This window comes from Canis aureus, chromosome 11 (genome assembly GCF_053574225.1).
Source record: "Canis aureus isolate CA01 chromosome 11, VMU_Caureus_v.1.0, whole genome shotgun sequence".
In the NCBI taxonomy this organism is placed as follows: Eukaryota; Metazoa; Chordata; class Mammalia; order Carnivora; family Canidae; genus Canis; species Canis aureus.
The window spans coordinates 59,342,747-59,370,445 of record NC_135621.1 but is presented as its reverse complement, the minus strand read 5'-3'; the positions used below and the strand labels follow the sequence as shown (position 1 = coordinate 59,370,445).

General features: G+C 35.1%; 1 protein-coding gene across 2 annotated transcripts in view; it reads left to right on the top strand.

Annotated features, from left to right (window-relative positions):
* The window catches only part of PPP4R3B (protein phosphatase 4 regulatory subunit 3B), a 61,271-nt gene that overhangs the window by 11,346 nt on the left and 22,226 nt on the right, over positions 1-27,699 (top strand). For both annotated transcript variants that reach the window (XM_077915443.1, XM_077915444.1), the window contains exons 4-7: positions 6,627-7,250; positions 12,068-12,145; positions 13,241-13,357; positions 14,933-15,049. In XM_077915443.1, the coding sequence (XP_077771569.1) occupies positions 6,627-7,250; positions 12,068-12,145; positions 13,241-13,357; positions 14,933-15,049 (936 nt within the window). The remainder of the gene's footprint in view (positions 1-6,626; positions 7,251-12,067; positions 12,146-13,240; positions 13,358-14,932; positions 15,050-27,699) is intronic.

The following is a 27,699-nucleotide window of genomic DNA, read 5'->3' as shown; positions in this document are numbered from 1 at the left end:
AGAGAGCACACACACAAAGGTGGGAAGGGGCAGAGGGAAAGAGAATCTCAAGCCAATTCCTTGCAGAGCCCAACATGGGGCTCGATCTTAGGACCCGAGACCATCAGTGGAGCCGAAACCAAGAATCAGATAGATGCTCAACCCACTGTGCTACTCAACTGCTCCTGGAACTTTTTTTTAATAATGTTTTTATTTTAGAGGTTCAGATTTACAGAAAATATGAGCAGAAAATGCAGAGGAAGTTCCTATAGATTTCCCTCCCTAACACCACTTTCTCTAGTTTCTCCTGTTAGTAGTTTCTTATGTTAGTAGGATACACTTGTCACAATTAATGAGCTAATATTCATATATCATTATTACTATTCATTATTATTTATACATTATTATTAGCTAAAGGCCATACTTTATTCAGATATCCTCAGTTTGTTACTTTATTCAGATATCCTCAGTTTGTTGTTTATTTAGAGCAAGCACACGAGTGAGCAGGGGAGAGACAGAGGCAGAGGGACAAGAAGAGAGAGACTCCTAAGTGGGCTTAATGCCCAGCACAGAGTGCAACGTGGGGCTCAATCTCACAACCCTGAGATCATGACCTGAGCCGATTGAGCCACCCAGGGGGCCCCAGATTTTGTTTAAAATAAACCTAGTGTCTTTTTTCTGTTCCAGGATTCCATTCAAGATACCATATTATATTTAGTAGTTATATCTCTTTAGGCACAGTCTGTGACATTGGTAACTGGAATTTTAAATTAATCATAATATTCATTTTAACTATTGTTTTCTGTAAGTGGGATCACTGTCTCTAGCAGTTGCCTAGTATATTCTGTTCTAGTGTTTGACTTTTGTCATTCTCCCCTTTTTTTTTTAAGATTTTATTTATTTATGATAGAGTGAGCATGAGCAGATTGAGGGGCAGAGGGAAAAGCTGACTCCCCACTGAACAGGGAGCCCGATAGGGCACTGGATCCCCAGATTCCAGGTTCGGGGCCTGAGCTGACGGCAGACGCTTAACCGACTGAGCCACCTAGGCGCCCCTGTCATTTTCACTTTTATCAGCTTTACTCTGTAGTGATTCTGATCCCTGAAGGTTTTGTAGTTTTAATGCATCTCACCATAGTATTTTTTTTCCCTTAGTCCTCCTAGTAACAGTGCCACACAGTGCTATAAAGTAGTCCAGTAGCCCAAGGAAGTATAATGTGAACCTCCCCATTCTATGTAAACCTTATTTAACGCATGGCTCTAGGTCACAAAACTGAACTGGAAGTAGATGGTTTCTTTCCACCTTATATCTTACTATGTATGTATCATGTATTACTGGAGCATTATTAGTGTACACTATTAAGTAGAAGAATTTCCATTGATGAACAGGTGAAAACACTGGTAAATATTAGTTTATTTTAATTTGTAAAATATACGTAAAACTATAATCCATAATGTTTTGTTATTTTGCCTTTGTGTTTTGCCTGTTTTTAAACCTATGGGTGGTGATGATGAAAAGGTCCTAGTATTTACTCTTTTTTTTTTTTCTTGTATGACCTCCACAGATTGGGATTGAATTTTATGTTTGCAGAGTTTTCTGTAAAGTGAGTTGTAAGATCTAAAAATGACCTCTATTGCAGACTTAGACATATGCAGGCCACAGATATTTGCTGCTCTGTTCTTAATTCAGTAAACTTAAATCATGCATGCATTCATCCACAAGATAGGGGTTAAAACTGGTCCATGAAAATAATGAAAGCATACTGAAGGATATAAAACTTTAAAAGTAAAAGAGGGAAAGATTACTTTTCTGTAGTGTTTAATGGCTGTTCAGAATATTAATAGTATATAAAGATTAACCTTTTTTATTACAAGTTCCTGAAAAGTGATATTTTATTTTGTATTCTTCCTCCAGTATACCAGCATGGCAACTGGAACATGTTGTGTGTGGACTTAGTACATACTTAAAGAATGAATAAGACAGAAGATAAACATCTTACTTAGAACTAGAATGTTAAATAATATTTCCACTAGAACATCTGTGGTGGATGATATTTTTCAGTGATCAGCATATTATGTTATACCTATTCCCATTTCTTCCCACTCCACACATCAACATGTACTGTTTAATATTAGTTCCTGAATATACATATATTCCTGAAGACTTTGTACATTTGTCCTAGAAAAAAAATTTTTTTAAGATTTTATTTATTTATTCATGAGAGGCAGAGATACAGGCAGAGGGAAAAGCAGGCTCCGTGCAAGGATGCAGGAATCCATCCCAGGATCCCAGGATCACAACCTGAACCAAAGGCAGATGCTCCATCAGTGAGCCACCCCTGTCCTAGAAAGTTTTGCTGAAATTTTAGTATTTTCACTCATACAGTCTAGGAGGTCCCACAACCATTGTCAGGTAGAAGGACAGAACTCCACAAAGCTGTTATATTTATTGTTAACAGTTTATTACGATGAAATGATACAGATTAAAATTAGCAGTGGGAAAAGACACATAGGAGAGACCAAGGCATGAGCTTCCAGTTTTCTTTCTCAGGATTCTTAAACAGATAGCACTTACTTCCAGCAGTGTTGTGTGGCAACCTTCACATAGTATTGCTGACCAGAGCAGCTTATCCAACCTTTGTGTCCAGTATTTTCATCAGTTGTTGGTCCTATAAGTAGACTGACTGCCCTGTGGCTGACTTTAGTTTCCAGCACCTCCACAGGTTGAGCTGATACTGTGTGGCCCAAGCCCTCCACAATAAACCACCTAGTTACCCACACATAGAATATCTGGCATTGCCCAAGGCTCCCAGGTAAACAGAAAACACTCATACTAGACAGGATATTGAAAGTACTTAGAGGTTACCTCTCAGGAGCTAGGTAAGGGCCAAAGTTTTAATTTCAACAAAAATATTACTCGGTTACTTCTTAACTCCTTATAATGAGAAAGTAGAACCCCTCTGAAAAATTTGACAGCCCAGAGAATAATACATTTTTTAAGGGGAATGGTAAATAATAGAGCAGAAAGAACAATTGGAGAGGAAGAAGTTAGAGCTGATTTCTGTATATATAGCTTTTAAAAAGCATGAAGTCAAAAGTACATATGGAAGTTTTAACCTCAGAAAATGAGAGGGTAAGGATATTTTCTTTGAAAGAGATTAAGGAAATGAGTGAAAATAAGTTGTGAGATGGAGAAGGATGTTGGAGTATGTTGAATACTAGTGGTCTCTTTCTTTCAAAGGAAAGATTCTCTTTCCTGAGATTTAAAGGAGAAAGTAATAGTGTTTGATACTTAAAAAGGGGGAAGAATCAAAACAAAAGCTGTAAAGAAGTAAGCTAGGAGTGTGGAAAAGAAATTATTGTTGAGAACCCTACTGACAGTATAAATTTTTTGTGAACGTGCTCAGCATAGTTAGTTGACTGACTTTAAGGATGTTAAGGTTAGATTGTGTTACAGTAACAAAATCCTAAAACCTCAGTGGCTTATCACAACAAAAATTTGTTTTTCCTTAGTGCTATATGACCAGTGAGGAGTACAATTGGACAGGAAGGGGCTGTGCTTATCAGAGCCACTCAGGGACCCAGTTGATAGAGAATTTATTTTAGTATTTCCAAAATCATTGCAATGTGAGAAAGAAAGATGGCAATTGGCGCATTGGCTTTTAAAAGTTCTTCCCAGAGGTTACATATGGCAGTTTTGCTCACATTTCATTGGCCAAAACAAATCATAGAGCTACGAATAACTTTGTGGGCACAAAAGTCGCGCCGCAAAAGGAAGAGAACCCGAAATACTTGATGAACAGCACTGTTGACATCCAGATAGTCACTTGGGTTTATGTGGGATTGACAGATCATATCAGTGAGAGTTAAATTTAGGAGAGTCCAGGAGGCTTGTAAGGGTTATACTGGATAACAGAAATAAACATCACCAGTGAATGCTTCTATAGCTGTGCTTTTATTCTGAGACATGTGCAAACTATATTCATTTAGAGTGTAAGTTAAATATTTTATTTTTAAGTAATCTCTATGCAACCTGGGGCTTGAACTCACAACCCTAAGAGTTACATGCTCCACAGACTGAGCCTGCCAGGCACCCCTCCTCTGATTTCTTCTTCTTTCTTTATAACCTATGATTCTCCTTCCTCTTCCTTCCCCACGTCATACACTACTCCTGTTTCTCTGGTTACTATCAGACTCCTCTGTCTTTAAGTGTTAATCCTAATACCTAATTTCTGTCCTCTTACTTTCTGTCCTATTCTCTTTCCTGAGTAGTAGGTCTACAGATTTAATTGCAAGCTGGGTATTCAGACACCTCAAACTTAATAAAACTGAGCTTGTACTAACCATTCCTCTCTGGAATGTACCAGTTTTTATTAAAGGAGCCATAATCTTCCTAATGACATATTTAAAACTGTAGGATAATTCATGGTTCCTCCTCTCTTTCCTTTTTTCTTTTAAATTTTTTATTTATTTATGATAGTCACACAGAGAGAGAGAGAGGCAGAGACACAGGCAGAGGGAGAAGCAGGCTCCATGCACCGGGAGCCCGACGTGGGAGTCGATCCCAGGTCTCCAGGATCACGCCCTGGGCCAAAGGCAGGCGCTAAACCGCTGCGCCACCCAGGGATCCCCCTCCTCTCTTTTCTACCTGTCCCTTATCTACCCCACCATCACTATCCAAATTCAGTTGTTCATATACACTTTGGAATAACACCTTAATTTATCTATATTCTCAAATTTATTCCATACATCTGATGCCAGGTTGACTTTATAAAGGATAATGCTGCACATTCACTTCCCTGAACTCAAGTGTTCTAGCTTGACTTTCCATAATCTGGCTTTAATCTACATTTCCAGTTTTGCTGTTTGCCATATGCATGTCACACATTTCCATCTGTCTGCCTCTACTATTCCCTTTGCAGACTTTTATCCCCATCTGAATCTTACCCATCTTTGAAAGTCCAAATGCCACTGCTTTTTTTTTTTTTTTTTTTTTCATAATTTCTTCCTTACAGTCTCACTCCTGTATTCCTGAAGAGCTGGGAGGAATGTCCCTTCCTCTGAATTTCCATGGTATTTTCTCTCTCTCTCTCTCTCTCTTTTTTTTTTTTTTTTAGAATTTGAGTATTTTTTCTTCTTTCTTTTTTTTTTTTTTTTAATTGAGTTCAGTTTGACAACATATAGTCTAACACCCAGTGCTCATCCCATCAAGTCCATGGTGTTTTATCTGAACTGCTCTGTTACTTGTCCTTTCTCTGTTTGTCTGTCTCCCTAAACTCAGCTACTCTGTTGAGGACTCAGAAGTAAAAGAAGTACTCTCATGCTGTAGGAGGAAAAGTATCTTATATGCACTAGTGTATCTCTTTACTTTCTCTAAGCTCTTAGGACTTTTTTCACGTGTTGTTTTGGTGGATTTGGAATTATGTGGAGCTTTTTTACCTCAGGATATTGGAAGTTTTGAGGGGAAAAGAGGATAATTACACTCTCGTGTTGGGAATTAGAAAAAAAATTTATAAAGTTTTTATATTAAACAATCATTATAGAAATCATTATAGAAAACTTGTCATAAGTTAGCCATGCTTTTCTTGAGCTGTCAACATGAATCATAAAACAGTTTTGTATTTATTATGTTTTCTATGTATTGTAACTTGGAGGCTTTATCACAGATGTTAAATGAAAGCCAATTTTTAAAAGAATATTCTTTGTTTTTTTAGAGCAGTTTTAGGCTCATAACAAAAGTAAGTATTTTTCCCAAAGTGAATTTCAAAAGTAATTTAAGGAAATCTCCTCCCTCTTGAATATGCAAGGAGTTGGGTTTCAGTTTCATTTAAACTTAAGAGTGTTTGGGGTGCTTGGGCGGCTCAGTTGGGTAGGCATCTGACTCTTGATTTCAGCTCAGGTCATAATCTCAGGTTTGTGAGATTAAGCTCTGCATGGAGCTCCTTGCTGGGTATGGAGCCTGCTTAAGATTCCTTCTCTCTCAGGACTGATTGAGCGTCGTCTGCCTTCGGTCCAGCACATGATCCTGGAGTCCCGGGATTGGGTCCCATATCGGGCTTCCTGCATGGAGCCTGCTTCTCCTTTTGCCTATGTCTCTCTATCTCTCTGTCCCTCATGAATAAATAAATAAATCTTAAAAAAAAAATTCCTTCTCTCTCTCCCTCTCTCATAAAAAAGTGTGTGTGTGTGTAAAAATAAATACATATATATATTAAAAATTAGTAGTTTTTTTCTTGGTTTAATCTGATGGTGCATTAAGAGTCATACAGAGTGATTTGGGGGACCCACAGAAGAGTTAAACTGCAAAATTCAAAATTAGGAATACTGAAGTTACTAAACAACTATGTAGTTTCTATATAACATCACATAAATCAATGTAACAGTTTAAATGTTCAGGTTGTCAAGAATCAGAGTTAACTTCAAGTTTTAAGTTGTGAAATTTAGAGGTGAAATTGAGACGCCAATAATTTAAACTGGATGTGTTATCTCCCTCTAGACTTCACTTCTAATTAACAATGGACTGTGTGGCTAGTATTGTTTCTTTGCAAGATATATTTTTACTTAAATTCAGTGGTCAGTGATTTGATTTCCAAAACTTTGAATTCTTTTGTATTTTAAGGTAACCAGCTATACTTGGATGTTTTTAGGTTCAAGGTAAGGATCCATCTGTGGAAGTCACACAGGACCTCATTGATGAATCAGAAGAAGAACGATTTGAAGAAATACCTGAAACCAGTCATCTGATTGACCTACCCACATGTGAACTCAATAAACTTGAAGAGATTGCTGACTTAGTTACCTCAGTTCTCTCCTCACCTATCCGTAGGGAAAAGCTGGCTCTGGCCTTGGAAAATGAAGGCTATATTAAAAAACTACTGCAGCTGTTCCAAGCTTGTGAGAATCTAGAAAACACTGAAGGCTTACACCATTTGTATGAAATTATTAGAGGAATATTATTCCTAAATAAGGCAACTTTGTTTGAAGTAATGTTTTCTGATGAGTGTATCATGGATGTTGTGGGATGCCTTGAATATGACCCTGCTTTGGCTCAGCCAAAAAGGCATAGAGAATTTTTGACCAAAACTGCAAAGTTTAAGGAAGTTATACCAATAACAGACTCTGAACTAAGGCAAAAAATACATCAGACTTACAGGGTACAGTACATTCAGGACATCATTTTGCCTACGCCATCTGTTTTTGAAGAGAATTTTCTTTCCACTCTAACGTCTTTTATTTTCTTCAACAAAGTGGAGATAGTCAGCATGTTGCAGGTAAGTGAACAAAGGTGTTCTTTTTTTTTTTTTTTTTTTTTTCAGTTATTTATCTCCTATAATAGTTTATGCTGGTGTTCATTCCTTTTTGGAAGATTTCTTTTGTTTATCTTAAATATACTGTCAAGCACAGAAAACAGGACTTTATCTCATGGGTATTTGAAGGAGAATCCTTTCTTAATGCAAACTTTTACATTTTTAAGTGTTCTCTGATGGAGCTTTTTTTTTTTTAACTTCATTTTTACATGCATTAAAAAATTATATATATGATACAAAATTGATCATTTTAACCATTTTAAGTATATAATTCATAACATTAAGTGCATTCACAGTGTTATGCAGCCATCACCACTATCCATTTCCAGAACTTTTTCATCATCCTGAACAAAAGCACCTATTTTAAGACTATCTTTTAGTTCATTTTATGAGCCCTAATTATCATTGGAGGTATATATAAGTATGTGTGTGTGTGCTTAAAGCTTCCCAAATAATTGAGATATGCAGCCAGGACTGAGAAACAGTCATTAATTTTCAGGAAATGATAATTAGATTATTTACTGTGTGAAGTTGGTTTTATTCTGTCTCCTTGAGTTGTAAAATAGAAGTTCATACTGTGTTTATTGTGTTAATCCTTTATACCCTAACAGTGTAGTAAAGATGATTTTGAAGATTTTTATTTACTATAACCGCCTATATATAACTATATATATCTGTAACTGCCTATATAACTGCCTTTGTTATGTCCATATCACTCATTAAGTTTTTTGAGCAGCCTCTGTATACATCATATAGTGGTTCTCAGGGTTTCTGAAACCGTTTTCAGAGAGATCTGTGAAGTTTTTCCTTTTCCAGCTTCTTGTCACTGTGAGGCCATATATCCTTCATATACTTCAACCAGAACAAGGTATCACAACAGATTGGACTATAAGAAGATAATGGAATATAGCTTTCTTCTATTAAGTCAAACATTATAGAGATTTGCAAAAATGTAAAAGCCGTTTTTTCTGAATTTATAATTTTTTTCTAAATTTATAAAATTTTCTCATAAAATATTTACATAGATTTATAATAGCTTAGTTTTAAAACAAATTAATGTTTTAAAATGTTTGTTTTTATTATAAATATTGATAAACATAATCCACATAATAAAAGCTCTTTGGAGTCCTCCATAATTTTTAAGAGTTCAAAGGGGGCCTGAGACCAAAAAGTTGAGAATCTTTTTCTTAGTGTTTAGCTATGTGATTCATTTTATGATGGCCTGATATCTGTAGCTTCTTAAGTGAGTATTAACCTGCTGTTGTAGGAGTTACATAAGCAAGCAAAAATGTAAGAATTCTATCTGGACCAAAATGAGTTAGTCAAAGGTACATAACTCCTAGCCTGAATCAGGTTAATTGAGAAATTAAAAGAAAGCACTTACTATGGTCTCTGGCTCCTGGTATGTACTCTTAATATACGTTGAGATTCTCTTAAGTTTGTTTGGGGCATAAGAGTTTGGTTAATCTGAACTTTTTTTTTTTTAAGATTTTATTTATTTATTAATGAGAGACCCAGAGAGAGAGAGAGAGAGGCAGAGGCAGAGGCAGAGGGAGAAGCAGGCTCCATACAGGGAGCCTGATGTGGGACTCTATCCCGGGACTCCAGGATCACACCCTGGGCTGAAGGGAGGCACTCAACCACTGAGCCACCGAGGCGTCCCAACCCTGAACTTTCTAACTACAAATCAAAATCCCATGTGCCCAGAATTAAGAAATCTAAGTATGTTTTAAAAATTAATTTTCTAAAAGCCAATAAAGTGAGTTATTTTGCATAGACAGCTACAGATAAGATCTTTTTCAGAACAAAATTTCACTTCCTTCACTAGAAATGGTAGAGGACAGGTATCTCAAATTTAACATATAACATATATTTCCACTATTCCATAAATGAGAGTTGAGCTAAAAACCCATTAAAATCAGAAGTTTAGTTCTTTTTTGATTTATTTTGTGGATTTCAGCCCTAAAGAAAGACATTTCTAACCTTTATCCCAGTTATTAATATATTAAATATTCCAATGCCTTTAAGAAAACAACTGTTTACAATAATATAATGCTTCATTTTGTTTTAGAGGTTTTTGGACTTCATCTAGGATTTAACATATTAAATTTTACTAGATTTGGCCTATTCTAGTTTGTGTCTATGTTTTACTTTGGGTTCATAACTTTAAACTACTTAGAAATTTGTCCTGTGGTTTATTATACATGGTAGGAGTGACAAAAACCTGATTGTGTAGGAAACCTAGATTCTAAATCCATCTTTGTTACTAGCCAGCCTCAGGAAAGTCCACTCTTTGGGCATTAGTCTCTTGAAATTTAGAATTGGACTAGGCAATGTATGTAATCTTTTAAAGCCTAGTCTAATTCTAAATTTCTGCATTTACATGACTCTAATAATGGTGAATGGGTTCTGGGTTTGGGATGGTTTTTGTTGTTGTTTTTAAAGTCAACTCTGCATCGGACATGGTCTCAAACTCCACTCTAAGATCAAGAGTTGCATGCTCTACTGACTGAGCAAGCCAGGCACCCCTGGGTTTTTGGATTTTGAATGTGTCCTGTTTTTACATTACTACAAGGAAAAGTTTGACTCAGACTTTTTAAAAGTAGTCCCCTTTTCCCCCCATAAGGTTTTTTGCGTAATTCAGAGAAGCAGCCATACACAATTTGTCTTAAAATAATTGTTTTATTAAAAATAAAGGATTTTAAAACTAAATGAAAAAGCAAAACTAAATTTATCTAAAAATACTAGTTTAATTACTTGGAGAACCAGGTATTTGGAGGGAAACATTACAACTATATGATAGGCTTTAAGTTGTCAATTAAATTTTTTTTTTAAGATTTTTATTTAGAATGCTCACAAGCAGGGCCGGGTGTAGGAAGAGCAGAGGGAGAGGGAGAAGCAGATTCCCCACTGAGCAGGGAGCCTGACCCAGAGCTCAGTCCCAGGACCTGAAGACCACAATCTGAGTCAAAGGCAAAAATGCTTCACCAACTGAAGCCACCCAGGCATCCCAATTAACTGTTTTTTTTTAATGTACACTGGAACAGAATGCTTTTATAGAGTATTATCAAGAATAAGGAAATCAGAAAAAAAGTATATGTGTATAGTAGGAATTAGGAAATATTCTCATAGCGGGGTATATAATCCTTGAAATTGCCTCCCTAATACATTATGCAGTTCTAGCTGTCAGCACACAAATAATCATGGAAGAGATTGCATTTATCAAAGAAATGGAATTGTTTTCCTACGAAAGTATTCTCAAAAAAGTTAAAAATCTTTAGATAAGAAAGGGAGTTTAATCTGGGAGAGATGGAAGAAGAAAAAAAATTATAAAAGGTTTAAGTGGAGGTAAATGCATATTCACCAAAACCTAAAATATTGAGATGAAAAGTACTTAGAAAAAGTGATTTGAGAAATGATTATAAGATTGTATATGCAGGGGATCCCTGGGTGGCTCAGCGGATTAGCCACCTGCCTTTGGCCCAGGACGTGATCTTGGAGTCCCACATCGGGCTCCCTGCATGGAGCCTACTTCTCCCTTTGCCTGTGTCTCTGCCTCTCTCTCTGTGTCTCTCATGAATAAATAAATAAAATCTTTAAAAAAAAAAAAAAAAGATTGTATATGCAGTTGAACTCTCTCAGAAACAGATGGTTCAGGCCATGGTGTATAAGGGCCAGAAGTCAACAAAAAAACAAAAAAGACCATTCTGAGTCAGACTAATGAACGGAGTTGGCTCTCAGTGGTTGAGTAACACTGATGAATGATTATTGGGAGAGTATGTTATGTCATCTGTGATTCTAGTGATTTTTACTCGTTTATATATAATGAGTTTATCTCTTTTAGACTTTAGACACACTAGTTTATATTAAAAATAAGGTTATACAGTATGTACTATACTTTTGTCCTTGTAAATAGTGCTTAGAGAAACTAACACATATGCCCTTTAATACCTCAGAGTCATCAGTGTGAAAAGCAGTTATTGTAGTGTTTTATCATTTAGTTGTATCCTTGGAAACTATAAGAAAATGTAAGCCTGTACCCCAAATGGCCCTAGATAATTTTATTTCGTGAGTTCTTGTGTTTTAAAAAGCTTTGCAGGGACACCTGGATGGCTTAGCAGTTGAGCATCTGCCTTCCACTCAGGTTGTGATCCCATGGTCCTGGGATCGAGTTCCGCATCGGGCTCCTTGCAGGGAGCCTGCTTCTCCCTCTGCTCTGCCTCTCTCTCTCTCTCTCTCTCTCTCTCTCTCTCTCATGAATAAATAAATCTTAAAAAAAAAAAAAAAAAAAAAAAAACTTTGCAGTCTTACCGCTGCCAGAATTCAGTCTCCTTTTACTGCTGTTCCTATGCCATATATTTGTGATTCTCATTTTTCTAATCTGTGGCAGACTGACCATGAGATCTTCAAACTTGCTTGAATTACATTTAAATTAAAAGTAAATAAATAGACCCTGAGCAGGAGTTGCAGAGCATCTCAGTTAAAATATATGAGTTTTCATGCATGATTTCTAGACTATAACTGGTTATTTTTTGTTTTCCAAAGAGTTCTTTATATCTCAAGTTTCTGATTAAATAAGGCAAATGCATGTATAACTAACATTAAATGGTGTAGTCAGGATTTGAAAATTATAACATGAATATACCCTGGAATTTTTAGGTTTCATGATGAAACTATTAGATTTTCAGCTATTTTTATTATAATTTGTGTAAATTATACAAATGTGTGTAAGTGTATACTCTTGTTAGACTGTTTCATAGTAATTATTTCTTCCCATGTAGGAAGATGAGAAGTTTTTGTCTGAAGTTTTTGCACAATTAACGGATGAGGCTACAGATGATGATAAACGGCGTGAATTGGTAAGTTATTTATTCTTGAAGTTCAGACCTTTAAAGAGAACTTACTGTTGGGATACACAGCTTTTCACATTGAATTTGTTAAGAATTTTTTATAAATATGAGATGAAATTTACATATTTATGCTACATGATTATTCTCAAAGTTTCTCAAACTTCCTGTATATTTACAAATTTTTAAAAGTATTTTGATGTGTTTCCCACCCCCACCCCCCAACTACCCCCAAATGAGGGGATTTGTGTGTGTCACAAATCCTGAAATTAGATGTGAGGTTTATGTTTGGACAGAACTACAAATTCATACGTTTTTATGGTTATAGGTACATTATAAAACAGCTTTTTTTTTTTTTTTTTTTTTTTTAGAAAAAGGACAGTGCTTCTTGAATAAATGAATAAGTAATTTGGTTCTTGGAAGTGTTTTTTTTTTTCTTTTGAATGTGTGTATATTTTCTGAAGAATAAGCCATGCTTTGGAGGAAGAATATAGTAATGCTGTTTATCAGCAGTTTGTCTTTTTTTTTTGTCATTTTTTTTTAAACATTATAATCAGATACTGGGTTTAAAAAAGTAATGAAAGACTGCTGACTTAAAGTCAGCCAAGTCATCCTGGTGTAATTAATAGTCTACTCAGTTTTCTCATTTATAAAATTAGTTCTTTAAACTGGGGATTGTCTAATGTCCTTTCCAATTCTTAAATATGGGACTGTCCTTTTGAGAACTTCCTGAGAACCCAGCCAGTATTTGTTATATAGCATATTTCTGTGAAAATACCTTCTCTAATTCAAAATACATGCCTTACGTGACATTCTTACAACTAAATCATAAGAGCACTATTGATGGTCTTCTCACCCTGGGACTGCACATATAACATGTGTACCATACTGTCTTTGGAGAGGTCGTTGTTTGAAAATGATGCAAAGCTGACTTATTGGGATGCTAGTTTTTCATGTGTCCTTTAACGTAGGCGTTAGGAGCCGGGTATGCCCTGGAAAATCAAGGTCCTTGAGAAGGAGGCGGGACTCTGGGAGGCAGCACGTTAAAGGTGCCCCAAGTTTGCTCTTACGCGTGTCAATTTCTCACTATACTTTCTGATATTACAGGTTAATTTTTTCAAGGAATTTTGTGCATTTTCTCAGACATTGCAGCCTCAAAACAGGGATGCATTTTTCAAAACTTTGGCAAAGTTGGGAATTCTTCCTGCCCTTGAAATTGTAATGGTAATTATACAGTTTCTTTTCATGTTTGAAGTTGTGAATTTATAGTTTTATATTATGTATGTGAAAATATTTATTTTAGTAATGCATATTGAGTTATTAAGTTGTGATTCATTTGATAGTGAATTATTACAAGTGTGTTTTCAGTCTTAATATTTTTATTAACTGAAATTTGTAATATTAATATGTAAGTACTTGCATATAATACGCCTTCAAGTGAATAAAAATCCACATGCTTTTTCAAGATTATTATATCTTCTGTAACAATATTATGTTTCATAGAAACTATTAAAATATCTTTCCTTTTTAGACCAGTGAGTACAGTGAGGACAGCCTGGACAAAGGGAGCTCATGCTGCGATGTGGGTTAGGGTGGTGGTCCTCATACATTTGCTTATATGATTTTTATCCATTGGTATTATATGAAAAATTAAAACTGAAAAATTTAAAAAATATTTATTAATTCATTGAAAAATAATAAAACATGTTGACAAATAATATAACTTCTGTGAAAAAATAATTTGCCAGAAGCAAAAAAAAATTTAGTGAGAAGATTGGTGGTGTTTCACATTTTTTTTTTTTAAGATTTTATTTATTTATTCATGAGAGACAGAGAGAAGGAGAGACACAGGCAGAGGGAGAAGCAGGCTCCACGCAGGGAGCCTGATGCAGGACTCGATCCCGGGACTCCAGCATCACACCCTGAGCCAAAGGCAGGCGCCTAACCGCTGAGCCACCCAGGCGTCCCTAGTTTCACCTTTTTTTTTTTTTTTTTTTTTTTTTTGCCAATCCCTTCAACATTTGGTGTAATATAAGACAGCTAGATTCTCATAGCAACTTCTACATTTAGTTTGTTGTGATATCACGTGTCTTGTAGCCTCTGGAAAACCCCATTATACTTTTGATACACTGAGAGTGAAAAGGGCCAATGAGGCCCTAGTATTATTTATTATTATGAAGCAAAAGAAAAGGGTGTTGGACACCTCCCCAAAATTCCATGGACCACACCTTGAGAATTGCTGAGTTAGGGATGTTTTCAGAATCACTTGGAGATTTTATGACTTATGAGTCATGTATCTTTTATCTATTAAAGAGAGAAAAGCATTCAAGATCACCACTTTAGAAAACTAAGCTGTGAACAAAGAGTGAAAATATCCAGAGTGCTTTCAAAAGCATCCTCTGTTAGGAGAGTCATAAGGAAGACAATCAGTTATTAAGAAGTAACTGGCAAATCCAAGACCAAAGACAGATTCTGGAAAATTTTGAAGTCTTTAACTAGATAACATCATTCATATTTTGCATATATGTAAATAAAAATTTTTTTACAGCATTTGTAAAGTATAATAGTATAATCCTGTGCTGATTCTTACATTTAAATTCTCTGAATCTTTATCTTTGTTTTGATAAAAAACTGGCAGAAACCAATGCTGCTTAAAAGCTTTTTAATATTCATAAAAGAAAAGGAAGAAAAGATTTCAGTACAATGTCTAAATCCAAAAAGTTGATGTGCATAGATTTGGGAAGGGGAACACAGCACAATTTTTGTTAACAGTCTCTAACCTAATTTTCCTTTTACTAGGGCATGGATGATTTGCAAGTCAGATCAGCAGCTACAGATATATTTTCTTATCTAGTAGAGTTTAGTCCATCCATGGTCCGAGAATTTGTAATGCAAGAAGCCCAGCAGAGTGATGATGTAAGTAATAATGCTCTGATTCTATATGAATTACCTGTAATGTTTGCATACTATTGAGGAAAAAAGGTATAACTACAATCTTAATCTTGAATGAAGCAAAATAGGTTTCTGACAAGTTGTGACTTCAGCAAGCCCAGAATATGTGGCATTTGATTTGTTTATTGTAAAAAAAAAAAAAGTATTCAAACTTGTATTGAGATAGATTATAATAGAATCAAATTTTTCAAAGAAGTTCAAGTGCTAATGATATGTAATTTCAAGCCTGTAAGTCAGGCACTTCTAGTATAACTAACAAGTTGCTTTCACTTGTTCAAATTTGTATTTTTTTCCCAGTGTGAATAGATGTTTAAGAATGAGACCAATGTGTTTTCTCACTACAGAAATACTTAAAACTTTACCCTTATACTGTTTTAAAAATAAAATGAATATATAGCTGGAATTTAAAATACCCCTTTATCAAATATATTTTAGTGTTAAATAGAAAATAAATGTATGTTCCTACTTAAAGAAGATTTTGATTTCTGTTGTTAATTTGATCCTTCTTATGAGTTACTATTGAATTAAACCACAGTTGTTTTATATGTTTTGTGTTTAATCTCTTAATGTCTTCTTAGATTTTTGCATTTTTTGTTAGGGTTTTTTTTTTTTTTTTTTTTTTTTAAGCAATTTTATTTCAGAATCAGTTTGAGCTAATGCTATAGTTTTAGGCAATAGAAAAGAAGTAGAAGAAATCTTATGTTAAGTATATTTCAGGGTAGCCCGGGTGGCTCAGCGGTTTAGAGCCGCCTTCAGCCCAAGTCATGATCCTGGAGACCCGGGATCGAATGCCACATCAGGCTCCCTGCATGGGGCCTGCTTCTCCCTCTGCTTGTGTCTCTGTCTCTCTCTCTCTCTCTCTCTCTCTCTCTCTGTGTTCTCATGAATAAATAAATAAAATCTAAAAAATAAAAAAATAAAATAAAATTTTAAAAAAAGTATATTTTAAGTTTTTTTTAAAAAAACCAAATAATGCTAAATCTGACTTGAAAGAAATAAATATCTAGCTTATTAATCAGTTTATAATCTCTGTTGGTGTGTATATCTTTGTGTCATCCTTTACAGTAGGTAACTTCGAATTTAATACTCTTAGTTGCTGCATTCTCAGTGATGTGTGTGATTAAGGGCATTCGTTATTATATCTTTTCAGACCGTGAAAATAGTAAGCTGCTAATAACTTTTAGAATTAACTCTGAAAGTTTTTATTTCTATTTTCACTAAAAATATTTTCTTGTTCATTTAATTGACAGGTAAGACTTAGAGAATACCTTACTGATTTTTAACAATGGAAAGTCCCTTTCTCAGTTTTTCTTTTTTCTTATAATCATAGTCTTCAAAGTCTTTCATTTCCCCCAAATTTTCTGAGATTTAGCAGTTTAACAATTTAAAATTTTTGTTGCCTCAAAATAAATGAGTTAGCCCACAATTTCTTTTTTTTTTTTTTTTTTTTTCTTTCTTCAAAATTAAGTTATTCTACATGGTAAATTCTATGTTGAGTTCCTGGTAACCTTTAGAAAGAAAATACTTTCCTGTGTATTTATTTGGTGGGCAGTTGACATTTTGATCCCCTTTTAAATAAAGTAAATTCACAGCATTCAAACTTTCCTTTCCAGTATTATGGAGCAGATTTGGTTTTAAGAACTTGGATTACATATTAAAATACGTGTTGAGCAAGAGGAATTATTAACATATTTTACTATAGTTGTTATTTCTATCCAAGCTAGAAGGATAGATTTAGCCATAATTGTCTTTTTGTTATGCCACTGATTTCACTTATTTTTATGCTAGTGTCCTTTGAAACATTTAGTAAAGCTTATTGTGAAATCTGACTGGATAAGTAATGCATCTATTACTGAACCACTTATTTTGGCAGGTATTTTCACTGTATTTCTCACTTGAGATTGAACTCCTTTTAATTATTTAAGAAATAATAATAGCATTGGAGTTATTTTTTTAAGAGTCCTTATTTTGTAAAGTTTTATACTAAATACTTAACAAATTATATATGCTAAAGTTACTTTTAAATAATAATGAAGATGAAATTTGCAATAATAAAGTTTAAAAAAGGCATAAGCTAATCTCTGTGGGTTAACTGTTTGATAGTTTGCTTTGAACATGTTTCTTAAAATTGCATCCATTTTTGACTTCTTATTCTGAAGTGATTTTAAATTTACAGAAAAGTTAAAATAATAGTACAAAGAACTCCCATATATACTTCACCCAGATTCCCCAGTTGTTAATATTTTATCTCTAATTTGCTTTATCATCCTCTCTTTGCTTATATTTGTATGTACACATTTATACACAGACATAATTATTTTTGTTCTCAGTCATGGAAGAATAAGGTATAGAAAATATGACACAGTGCCTTTTAACCTGTATCTACTTTAGTGTTTTCTGTTATAATTATCAATATCAAGAAGTTAGTATTTTTACAGTCCTAATATCTAACTGTAGTCCTAACTAAAATTTTGTCAGTTGTCCCAGTAATGTTCTTTTTAACCAAGACAAAACTGAAAACTTTGAGGTCCAGTATCCAACAATCTGGATTTATTTCATGGTTCCTCATGATTTGATTTAGGTTATTTCTTTGTGTCAGGAGTGGTATAGAAGTAATGTTTCATTCATTGCATCACATCAAGAAATTCCCTCAACTTTAAAAAATGAACTTAAAGGGTTTTTTGTTTAGATTGTTTTGCTATTTCACAGACTTTAAGGAGCTGGACCGTTAAATTCTGTAGAATTTGAAGAGCTGTGTTTGCTTTCTTCTGACATGGCAGATGGATTAAAAGAAGTATTATATTTGTAGCCTTCATTCATGTTGCTATGAAACAAATTTCATGTGCATTTTTAAAAATAATTCTTACATTTACATATAAAAAACAAAAATGTTTCCACAGCATCCATCAGTTTTTAATCTGCTACTTCAGAATAATGTTCCTGCTCCTGACGTTCTTTCTTTTTCCTCTTATTTACTATATTCATGGAATCTAAGACATGTGGATGCTAATATTTTCTTGATCTTACAGGAACGCGTTAGTGGAAAATTTTCATTTGACTTTGTCATGCTTGTGACTTGTCTGATAATGACTGTGTAATGCCATAGATTGTAAAATGTATCTCAATATCAAGAAGTTAAAAGTTTTAAGAAATCTTAGAAACAATGGAATAAAGTATGTTCTTTATCTTTCCCAGTCAGAAAATAGAGTTGCCAGATGATAACCTGGATAATCTCTGAATTCCATGTGTAGGAACCCAGAACTTCCCCTCTGTTGGCTAATTATTTTTTGCGGTATTGCAAAATTTTTAAACCCACAGAAATAAACTTTTAAAAACCAGTATGTGCTTCTAAGAATAGTATGAGATTGGAGTGTGATGAAACTAATGGGAGTATCATTTCTCTAAAACTTTGATTTAGAAATAACTAAAACCTTGAAAAGTCTCTTGGAAACTTTGGTTAAATCAGATTTCATGGGCCTATGGCCTCTGTTACAATTACTCAACCCTGCCATCATAATGTGAATTGTCCATAGATGGTGTAACCATCTTCCACTAAATTTTTCACCTTAAAGTTTTATTTACAAAGTAGCAGCCAGCAAAGTAGTCTTGTAGTTTGCGAACCCCTGACTTAGACCCCTTTCTCAGAGCATTGCAGGTGTTTAGAGGCTCACTCTGAATTGAAGGTTTTAATTGCAGAAGCTGCTATGGCAGTGTAAAAAGAAGTTAAAAGAGAGACCATAGGAATAAGCAGGCTTCAATAGGAAGGAAATCATTGGGCCCTCTTAATTAAGACTGTAAATTTAAGGGGAGATGAAGGGGTGTGTGTGTGTGTGTGTACACACACACACACACACACACACACAAGAGTGTTCTCTAGAATAGATTTTGGTGCTCCAGCATTGACACATATTAACTGGAGTTACTCTATAATGGTTTATTTGCACATCAAGTCATCATTTGGCTTTTGAAGGAATATTCCAGTAGTTTTTCTTACATCTTCTTTATTTAGCTGCACTTGCTTGAGCAGGAGTTTTTTTTTCTAGCCTGAGTAATGCCATTGTTGGAGAACCAGTTTAAGGAAAATTAGATTTGTATGTGTAGTATTTTAATGCCAGTAAAGAACTCTAGTAGACAGAAATAAGTCAAATTTTGAAAGAGGTTCAACTTACAGTGATTTTCTATTCCATTCCCTTTGTTCTGCTATTGGAGAAATAGGCATGGGAGAGTTAATAAGGATACTTAGTGTGTATTTTAGATGACTGTACTGCAGTTAGAGAGTCTAGGTCCTTCAGTTCAGCTAGGTTCAGCTATTCCTTCTGTTCAGGGAGGCTTGCTCTTTTGTGTTAATTAAGAGATGAAACGTGCCTTACAGACATAATGTTGATAATACATTGCTCATTGATATATGTTCAGTCATTTGTTACATTGTTTTTGGAGCTATTTGTTCATTGTTTCTGAAAAATACTATTACTTTTGAGCAGATGTAGTCATGCATTGTAGTAGATTAATTTTAATTGTTTACTGAGGAAGATGTACCTTTGGAATAACACTGTCTTGTTGTTCCATACTGCTTTGTGGGGTAGAATCTCTAAATCTGTGGTTAATTCTAGTATTTTATTTTATTTTATTTTATTTTATTATTTTTTACACAGAAAATTCTATTATTTTAGAAGTTGATTTTTACTTAATTTGACAGAATTCAGAAAAATAATAATAATAATAGAACCTAACATATATCCTAGGGCTTATCTCATTTTTCCACATCTTTCATTGTCTTTCACTGGCCGATGCCTACTGTATTACCAACTGTAGTTTCATATTTTGTCCAGTTTTCTGTTGTTGTTGTTCCAGGTAAAAACTAAACCTAGTTCCTGTGACTCCATTTTATCCAAAAGCAGAAGCCTGTGTGTAGTTTCAGAGCAGATTTTAGTGCAGAAGTCTCTTTTTTTTTTTTTTTTTTTTTTAATTTTTATTTATGATAGTCACAGAGAGAGAGAGAGAGAGAGAGGCAGAGACATAGGCAGAGGGAGAAGCAGGCTCCATGCACCGGGAGCCCGATGTGGGATTCGATCCCGGGTCTCCAGGGTCGCGCCCTGGGCCAAAGGCAGGCGCCAAACTGCTGCGCCACCCAGGGATCCCAGAAGTCTAACTCTTATTACAGAATTAGAAAGTTTGTGGATTCATCTCTCTTTTGTGTTTTCTTTAGTAAATTATTTTTGTTTCATTAAAGTAATACTTAAGAGCTATAAAAATAAACCCATCTGACACAAGAATTTGGAAGCCATCTTTTTTTTTTTTTTTTTTAAGATTTTATTTATTTACTCATGAGAGATACAGAGAGAGATAGAGAGAGAGAGGCTGAGACACAGGCAGAGGGAGAAACAGGCTCCATGCAGGAAGCCTGATGCGGGACTCGATCCCGGGTCTCCAGGATCACGCCCTGGGCTGAAGGCGGCGCTAAACCGCTGAGCCACCCGGGCTGCCCTGGAAGCCATCTTGTTTCAAGACTTTTATATCATTGCATGTGGAAGTTAGTATTTTGATTATGAGAAATTTTCATATTTTGCCCTTTTTCTCCCCTTGCATCTTTTTTCTGATTATCCTGGTTTTTTTCCCCCTTTTCTTTAACAATGAAACTATAATAATAAACTTGAAGAGTGCTGTTTAGTTTCTATGATGATGGAAAAGTTTATTCTGTTACCATTCAACAAGGTAGCCCCTTGCTACCTATGGCTACCAAGCACTTAAAATGTAGGTAGTGTGACTAAGGAATTAACTGGCTTTAATTTTAAACTGCCTTTTGTGTGGCAAGTAGATACCATATTGAACAGCACAAGATTAGAATATTTGCTACCTATATAGTCTAGGATTGAATCTTTTCTCTTACAACCATTCTAAGCAAAGGATGACTTGATCAGGTCTCTGTTTTAGAAGGATAGTTCTAATAGCATCATGATGGAGAGATAACTGGAGAAGGAAGGCCTGACCTGTGACAAAAGAAAGGAAGAGGAGAATAAGGAATTAATGTATTACTTAAGAATGGGTTTGGCCTCATATATCAGAAGAATCAGGAATGGCATCACTAAGATAGACTAGGAAATACCAGGTCTCATCCCCACAACAGAAATTGATTTAACAACTAGTAACAGACACAAATACCTCCACCCAGCTTCTAGAGTCCAGATTAGAGATTATAGTACTTGACTGGAGCACAGAAATGAGAGATGATGCATTGAAAGGGTAGGAGCAGTTTTACTTTACCTTTGTCACTTCTCCCCAAGTCAGCATAGCACACCACTGAGAGAGATCCTCTGGGCCCACAGATTCTCTCATGGGGAAAAGGAGTATAAAGTGAGAGTGTGACATCCCTAGCCTTTCAGAACACTACCCATGAGGGCCATTTCTTTCTTGTACTATCCAGAACAGTGAGGGAATCACCTTGCAATAGCTAAGAAGAAAGAAAAGGAGCAGGGACTCTCAGCACCACCACACATCTCAATAACTGGCCCATGTACTCTGGTAATGAACCCCATCAGCTGACCCAGCCAAAATCTCTGACTAGGCTGACTGGTGAAGAATTTTCCCTGCCAAAGCCAGTCTTTAAAGACCAAAAGAGCTAATTGCTTCTTTAGATGGGCAGACAGCAGTGCAAGATTACAAAGATCAGGAAAAACTTGATACCACCAAAAAAACTAAGCTATCATAGCTGACCCTAAAATAATGGAAAACTGTGAACTACCTGACAATTCAAAATAATTGTCTTAAAGAAGCTCAGTGAGCCGCAAGAGAACACAGATAACTAAACAAAATCAGAAAAATACTATGTGAACAAAATGAGAAGTTCAACAGAGACACAAAAATTAAAAAATAATCAAAAAAAATCTGGAGCTAAAGAATACAGTGACTAAACTGTAAAGAAAGAAAAACAATAAACAACTTTAGCAGCAGATTCAATCAAGTAGAAATAAAAATAGAGAACTCAAAGACAAGCCATTTGAAAATACCCAGTCAGAGAACTTAAAGAAAAAAAGAATGAAAAATAGTGGAGAAAAGCTATCATGTATTATGAGATATCATAAAGAAAACTGTATACACATTATATGAACCTCATACCTTGAAGGAGAAGAGAAAGAAAGGGGGCAGAAACTTATTTAAAGAAATAATGGCTAAAAAAAAAAAAAGAAAGAAAGAAAGAAAAAAGAAAAAAAAGAAATAATGGCTAATAGCATCAAATCAGGGGAAAGAAATGGTCATCCAAGTACATGAAATTTATATGTCTTCATATAGGCTATCCAAAGAGATCTTCACTAAGACACATTACAATAAAACTATCAAAAGTCAAAAACAGAGAATTTTTAGAGCAGCAAAACAAAAAACTAAAAAAACCTCATCATATACAAGGAAACTCCCATAAGTTTTAGCAAATTTCTCAGCAAAATCCTTGCAGGCCAGAAGAAAGTGAGATGATAAATCCAAAGTGTTAAAAATGCCAACTGAGAATGCTTTACCTGGCATCACTAGACTGGTCTTAAAGACATGCTAAAGGGAATTCTTAAAGTTAAATGAAAGAACACTAAACAGCTCCAAGAAAACATGTAAATAGAAACAGTGTAAATCTCACTGGTGAAGGTAAATATGTAGACAGATACATAATGATATAATACTCTATTCATGGTGTATAAATCACTTTTAACCCTAATACAAAAGGTAAAAGACAAATATTAAGAATAACTATAATTACAAAAATTAATAGATACACAATATAAAAAGAAATTGACATCAACAGTATGTAGGTTGGGAGTAAAAGTGTAGAATTTGTTTGCAATTGGTGATGAGATGTTAATATTCAAAATATGTAAGGAATTCCTACAGCCCAGTAGCAAAAAATATAACCAAATTTGAAAATGGGCAAAGGAACTAAACAGGCATTTCTCCAAAGTACACATACATCTATTAGGATGGCTAGTATTGGAACTGCAGGAGAAGATGGTGGTCTGTAGAGGAGTTAAAGTTCCTCATAATTTTCTCTTGTTGGAAGAACTTGAGGGACGAAAGGTGTAGTAAGCAATGGTACTGTCATTTACACATAAACCTAGAGTACTCAAAATAGAGTTCAGGCTTACAAGATGAAAGCATGGAGAGAAGAGTCCGATGCTGTGGAAGCATGTGTGTTTCTGAAAAGTGAAAAATCTCAAGAAGAAAAAACAAATGGCATGCTTTATCCATCTTGCTTATTGAAAGCTTCAGGTGAAGTCGTCTGAAGTAGCAGGTACAATGAATATTGTCACAAATGGTATTAAGTTTTGAAGTGGTGAGGGTGCTGACTAGTAGTATCAAACATAGTTCAATATTGTTTTGATGCCTGTATTTATAATAAAAAAATGTGGAGGAAATCGGATTTCTGTTAAAAGCCATTCCTATGTGTGTTACATGTAACAGACATTGTAAATATTTACAGTCTTTCTTTGACAAACCAATGCATTTAAGTGCAGCCAACAGAAAGGAAATAGTTTTATGGATATATGATTTTGAGATGAAGGTTAGTCTTAAAATGTAAATAAAATGTGGAACCTGTCCTCAAAAAAAAAAAAAAAAAAGGATGGCTAATATAAAAAAATAAAGATAACAAGTCATGATAAGGATGTGGAGAAAAGAAGAGCCCTTGTACATTGATGATGGGGATATACTGGTGCAGCTATCACAGAAAACAATATGGAAGTTCCTCTAAAAATTAAAATAGACTACTATATGACCCAGCAGTCTTCTGTCTATAAATCCAAAAGATCTTAAAGAGAAATTTCTTCCTTGTTCATTACAGCATTATTCACAATAGTCAAGACATCTAAGCCACCTCAATGTCCATCTGCAGATGAATTGATAAAATTTGTCACATATATACAGTGGAACATTATTCAGCATTATAATAGGAAATCCTGTTCACTTGAATGAACCTAGAGGACATTTTGCTAAGTGAAATTAGCTAGACACAGAAGGAAGAATACGTGATAATTCTTATATGAGGAATATAAAATAGACTCCTAGAATAAGAATAATGGTGCTTACTAGGGGATGTGGAGTGGGGGAAATGGGGAAGACATTAGTTAAAGGGTATAGAGTTTTAGTTATACAGGATAAGTAAGTTCCAGAGATCCACTACTATACAGCATCATAGTACCTAAGAATATTATATACTTAAAATTTTGCTTACAGAGTAGATACTATGTTAAATGTTTTTATCACACAAAAAGAGAAACCAACTTAGAATAGTTCTACCTAATAAAAGTTTTATTAATGTCACAATAAGTCATGAGCAGCTCCATGATACCCTCAGATAGCAGCTCATGATGCCAAAAGACTTTCATCTTTTTTTCTTTAATTTTTATTTATTTATGATAGTCACACACACACACACACGAGAGAGAGAGAGAGGCAGAGACACAGGCAGAGGGAGAAGCAGGCTCCATGCACCGGGAGCCCGACGTGGGATTCGATCCCGGGTCTCCAGGATCGCGCCCCAGGCCAAAGGCAGGCGCCAAACCGCTGCGCCACCCAGGGATCCCAAGACTTTCATCTTTTGAATCAGTCATCCTCATTTTCTGGTTTTAAAGTCTGTTACCATGAGGTTGAAAGATTTCTATTCCACCTCCAGGAATAAGAAAGGCAGAAAGCAAAATAAGAGGGCAGATAGCTTCTGTGTTTCATTTTAAAGCACTTTCCTGAAGGTTCTACTTAGCGGTTTCTACTTGGATTTCTTTGGCCAAAAGGAAGTTACCCTTAGCTATGAAGGATGCTGGGAAACAATGTTTTCACTAAGTACATTACCTCTGAACAAAATTTGGGCTCTGCTAGCAAAGCAAAGAAAATAGAGACTAGGTTGGCATCTCGTAGTATCAACCATAGTCCACTCTAGCTACCTAACTTTTATACATATTTTACTTTCCTCACCCACCCTTCCCTCAAGGGAGACAAATCAAGTTTCTGTTCACTTTTGTATCCAGTACCACGTACAGAATATTTGAGTATTAGGTAGTCCTCTTCAAGTCCAGATAAGCCTCCCCAGTGTTTCGGTGACCTATAAGCAGATAGTTTATCTGTCCCCAACATCACAACTAAAGTGCTTTTGTTTGGTAAAAGAGAGCATACATATAGCAGTCATTCATTCACAACTGTGATTCACTGGTTCATCAGATATTTGTTGAATAGCAATAGTGTGGACTCCTTGTCCTGGGAGGTCCTTGATTAACTAAACCAGCAGTCTTTAAAGAATCCCCCTTGCCTATTTTTTTCCAAAGTCTTTCTTCCCTCAAGACATTATCACTGTGTCTACATCTGAGATGGGCAACAGAAGATGCCTTTCCTTCAAGGACCTATATAATCTTCACAGCCTACTTTCTGTTGGTGTGAGTTCTCTGGCCCAGTGGTGGTCTTAGAGATTGGACAGTCATGGAAGTGTTGCTTATTTTAAAACTTTCTTGACAGTTAAGCTACCTTAACTATGTAGAAGGCTTACAAACTATTTGCTTGATACGGATTTTAAAGATTTTATCCAGGCCTAATCTCTTTTTTAAAAAGACTTATTTATTAGAATGCGTGCTGCACGAGTGGCAGGAAAGGCAGAGGAAGAGGGAGAGAATCTTAAGCTAACTCCCCACTGAGGACGGAGCCCAACTCCGGACTCAATCTTAGAACCCTGAGATCATAACCTGAGCCAAAACCAAGAGTCAGATGTTCAACCGATCGAGCCATCCAGGCACCCCATATCCAGGCATAATTAATTCAGTTTATCTACTAACCTCTGTGCCCTTCGTGTCTGAAGCTTGAGTATCTTAAAATGTTCTAGAGAAGAGTATCTAATAATGCATATATCTCTCTCTGTCAGGGAAGTCTTACAGGCCTTTGAGAAAGGCAGTTCTTTTCTTATTTCCTGAAAAGGCTATAGCTCTCTTTAGCAGTCATTTTCACTATGAAATACATAAATCAACATTTTTCACTTCCACGTGTTACTAAATTATGGGACTCAAAGTTTGGCATTCATATTGATGGAAGCAGGATTTATGAGAACCTGCATGTAAGAGAGAAAACAGGAATAAAAAAGTTTGAAGAATGTATATTGAAATGACATTTCAGTGTTATGAGCTATACCTTAAGTATTTCTTGCCACTATGGTTTTATTTAGATATAACCTACATTCATCATTTATGATTTTTGTGCCTACTTTAAATGCATAAACTTATGAAAGAAGATTATATATAATTCAGCGAATTATCTAAGGCCCTAATTAACTGGTAGAATATAAGTAGTACACATTGACATAAATTTAAAGTAAGTAAATGCCCCAGCATTGTCCTCAAGAAAGTTCGTTGGATGACACCTTTTTGTAGTATCTTAATATTTACGTGAGTTGTGCTTTGCTGATCCTACTAGAATAAGAAAGAGCAGCAGATTAATGTGGAATCTCCCTTTTTCCTTGTAACTGAAATGAGGCTTGGTTCTGGATTTATTAATTCTGTGATTTTTATTTCATAATTCCTCTTTGAAGAGATTTTATTCTGTTTCTAATGCCATGACATTCATTAGTGTTCAAATTTTGAAACATGGTAGGGGTTAGGGTTCTAATTTTAAGTTAAGTGACTGTGACATGCTTTTGTTGGTTCTCTTCATGGAACACAGACAACTTTGCGGGGAAATACTTGTGGAAACCACAGTATGTTAAGTTTAAGAGGGGCTAGCACAACAAAAGTAACAAAAAGTACTTTATCCTGGGGTTGCCTGAGTAACTCAGTCCGTTAAGCATATGCCTTTCAGCTCAGATCATGGTCCAAGGATCATGGTCTCAGGGTCCTGGAATGGAGCCTTACTTAAATCCTTGTCCCTGCTCAGCAGGGGGTCTGCTTTTCCCTCTGCCCCTCCTCCCTGCTCACGTGCATGCTTGCTCTCTCTCAAATAAATAAAATAAAATCTTTTTTAAAAAAGTGCTTTATACTGAAAATTTATTGTTTTACAAAATTCTCCCAATTTAAGAAATTTATCTTCATCCCATGCAGTTCCTTCATTTCATCTCCTTCAGTTACTTTCTTCCCCCAATAATAATTCTCAAATCAACTGAGTTGATGTCAAAACTTTTTTCTTTGACATGAACACTTTGTACTATAATTTTCAAGATTTCTTAAAAATACAGGCAAGAGGCAAATACTGTATCTGCAAGCTACTTTGTAGTTTCATAATTAAGATCCCAAAACATGCAATTAATGCAGGTCTCTGTGGCATTAGATTATTATGTAACACAGTGTGCACCCACTTGCCTCCTGTGGAGAGTTGTATACTGGGTTTTCCTCACTGTTTGGTAGAAAGGATTTTCTCTTTTGAAACTGATATAATCTGTGTTTTAGGGTCACATGATGTATGATCTTCCTTGTTCAGGTGGCTTCTAAATTCCAATCTGAGGCTGAAATTTAGAACAGTAATCTTTTAGAATCTCTAATGAACAAGAATCACTGATGATAAATGATTTTGTTTTCTACTTCCATATGTTGATGTTGCCATAAGCTGTAGTGTGCTCTGCTTTTTTTAGTGAGCTTTTTTCACTCTAGTGTGTTTATAGAACTTTGAAAAAT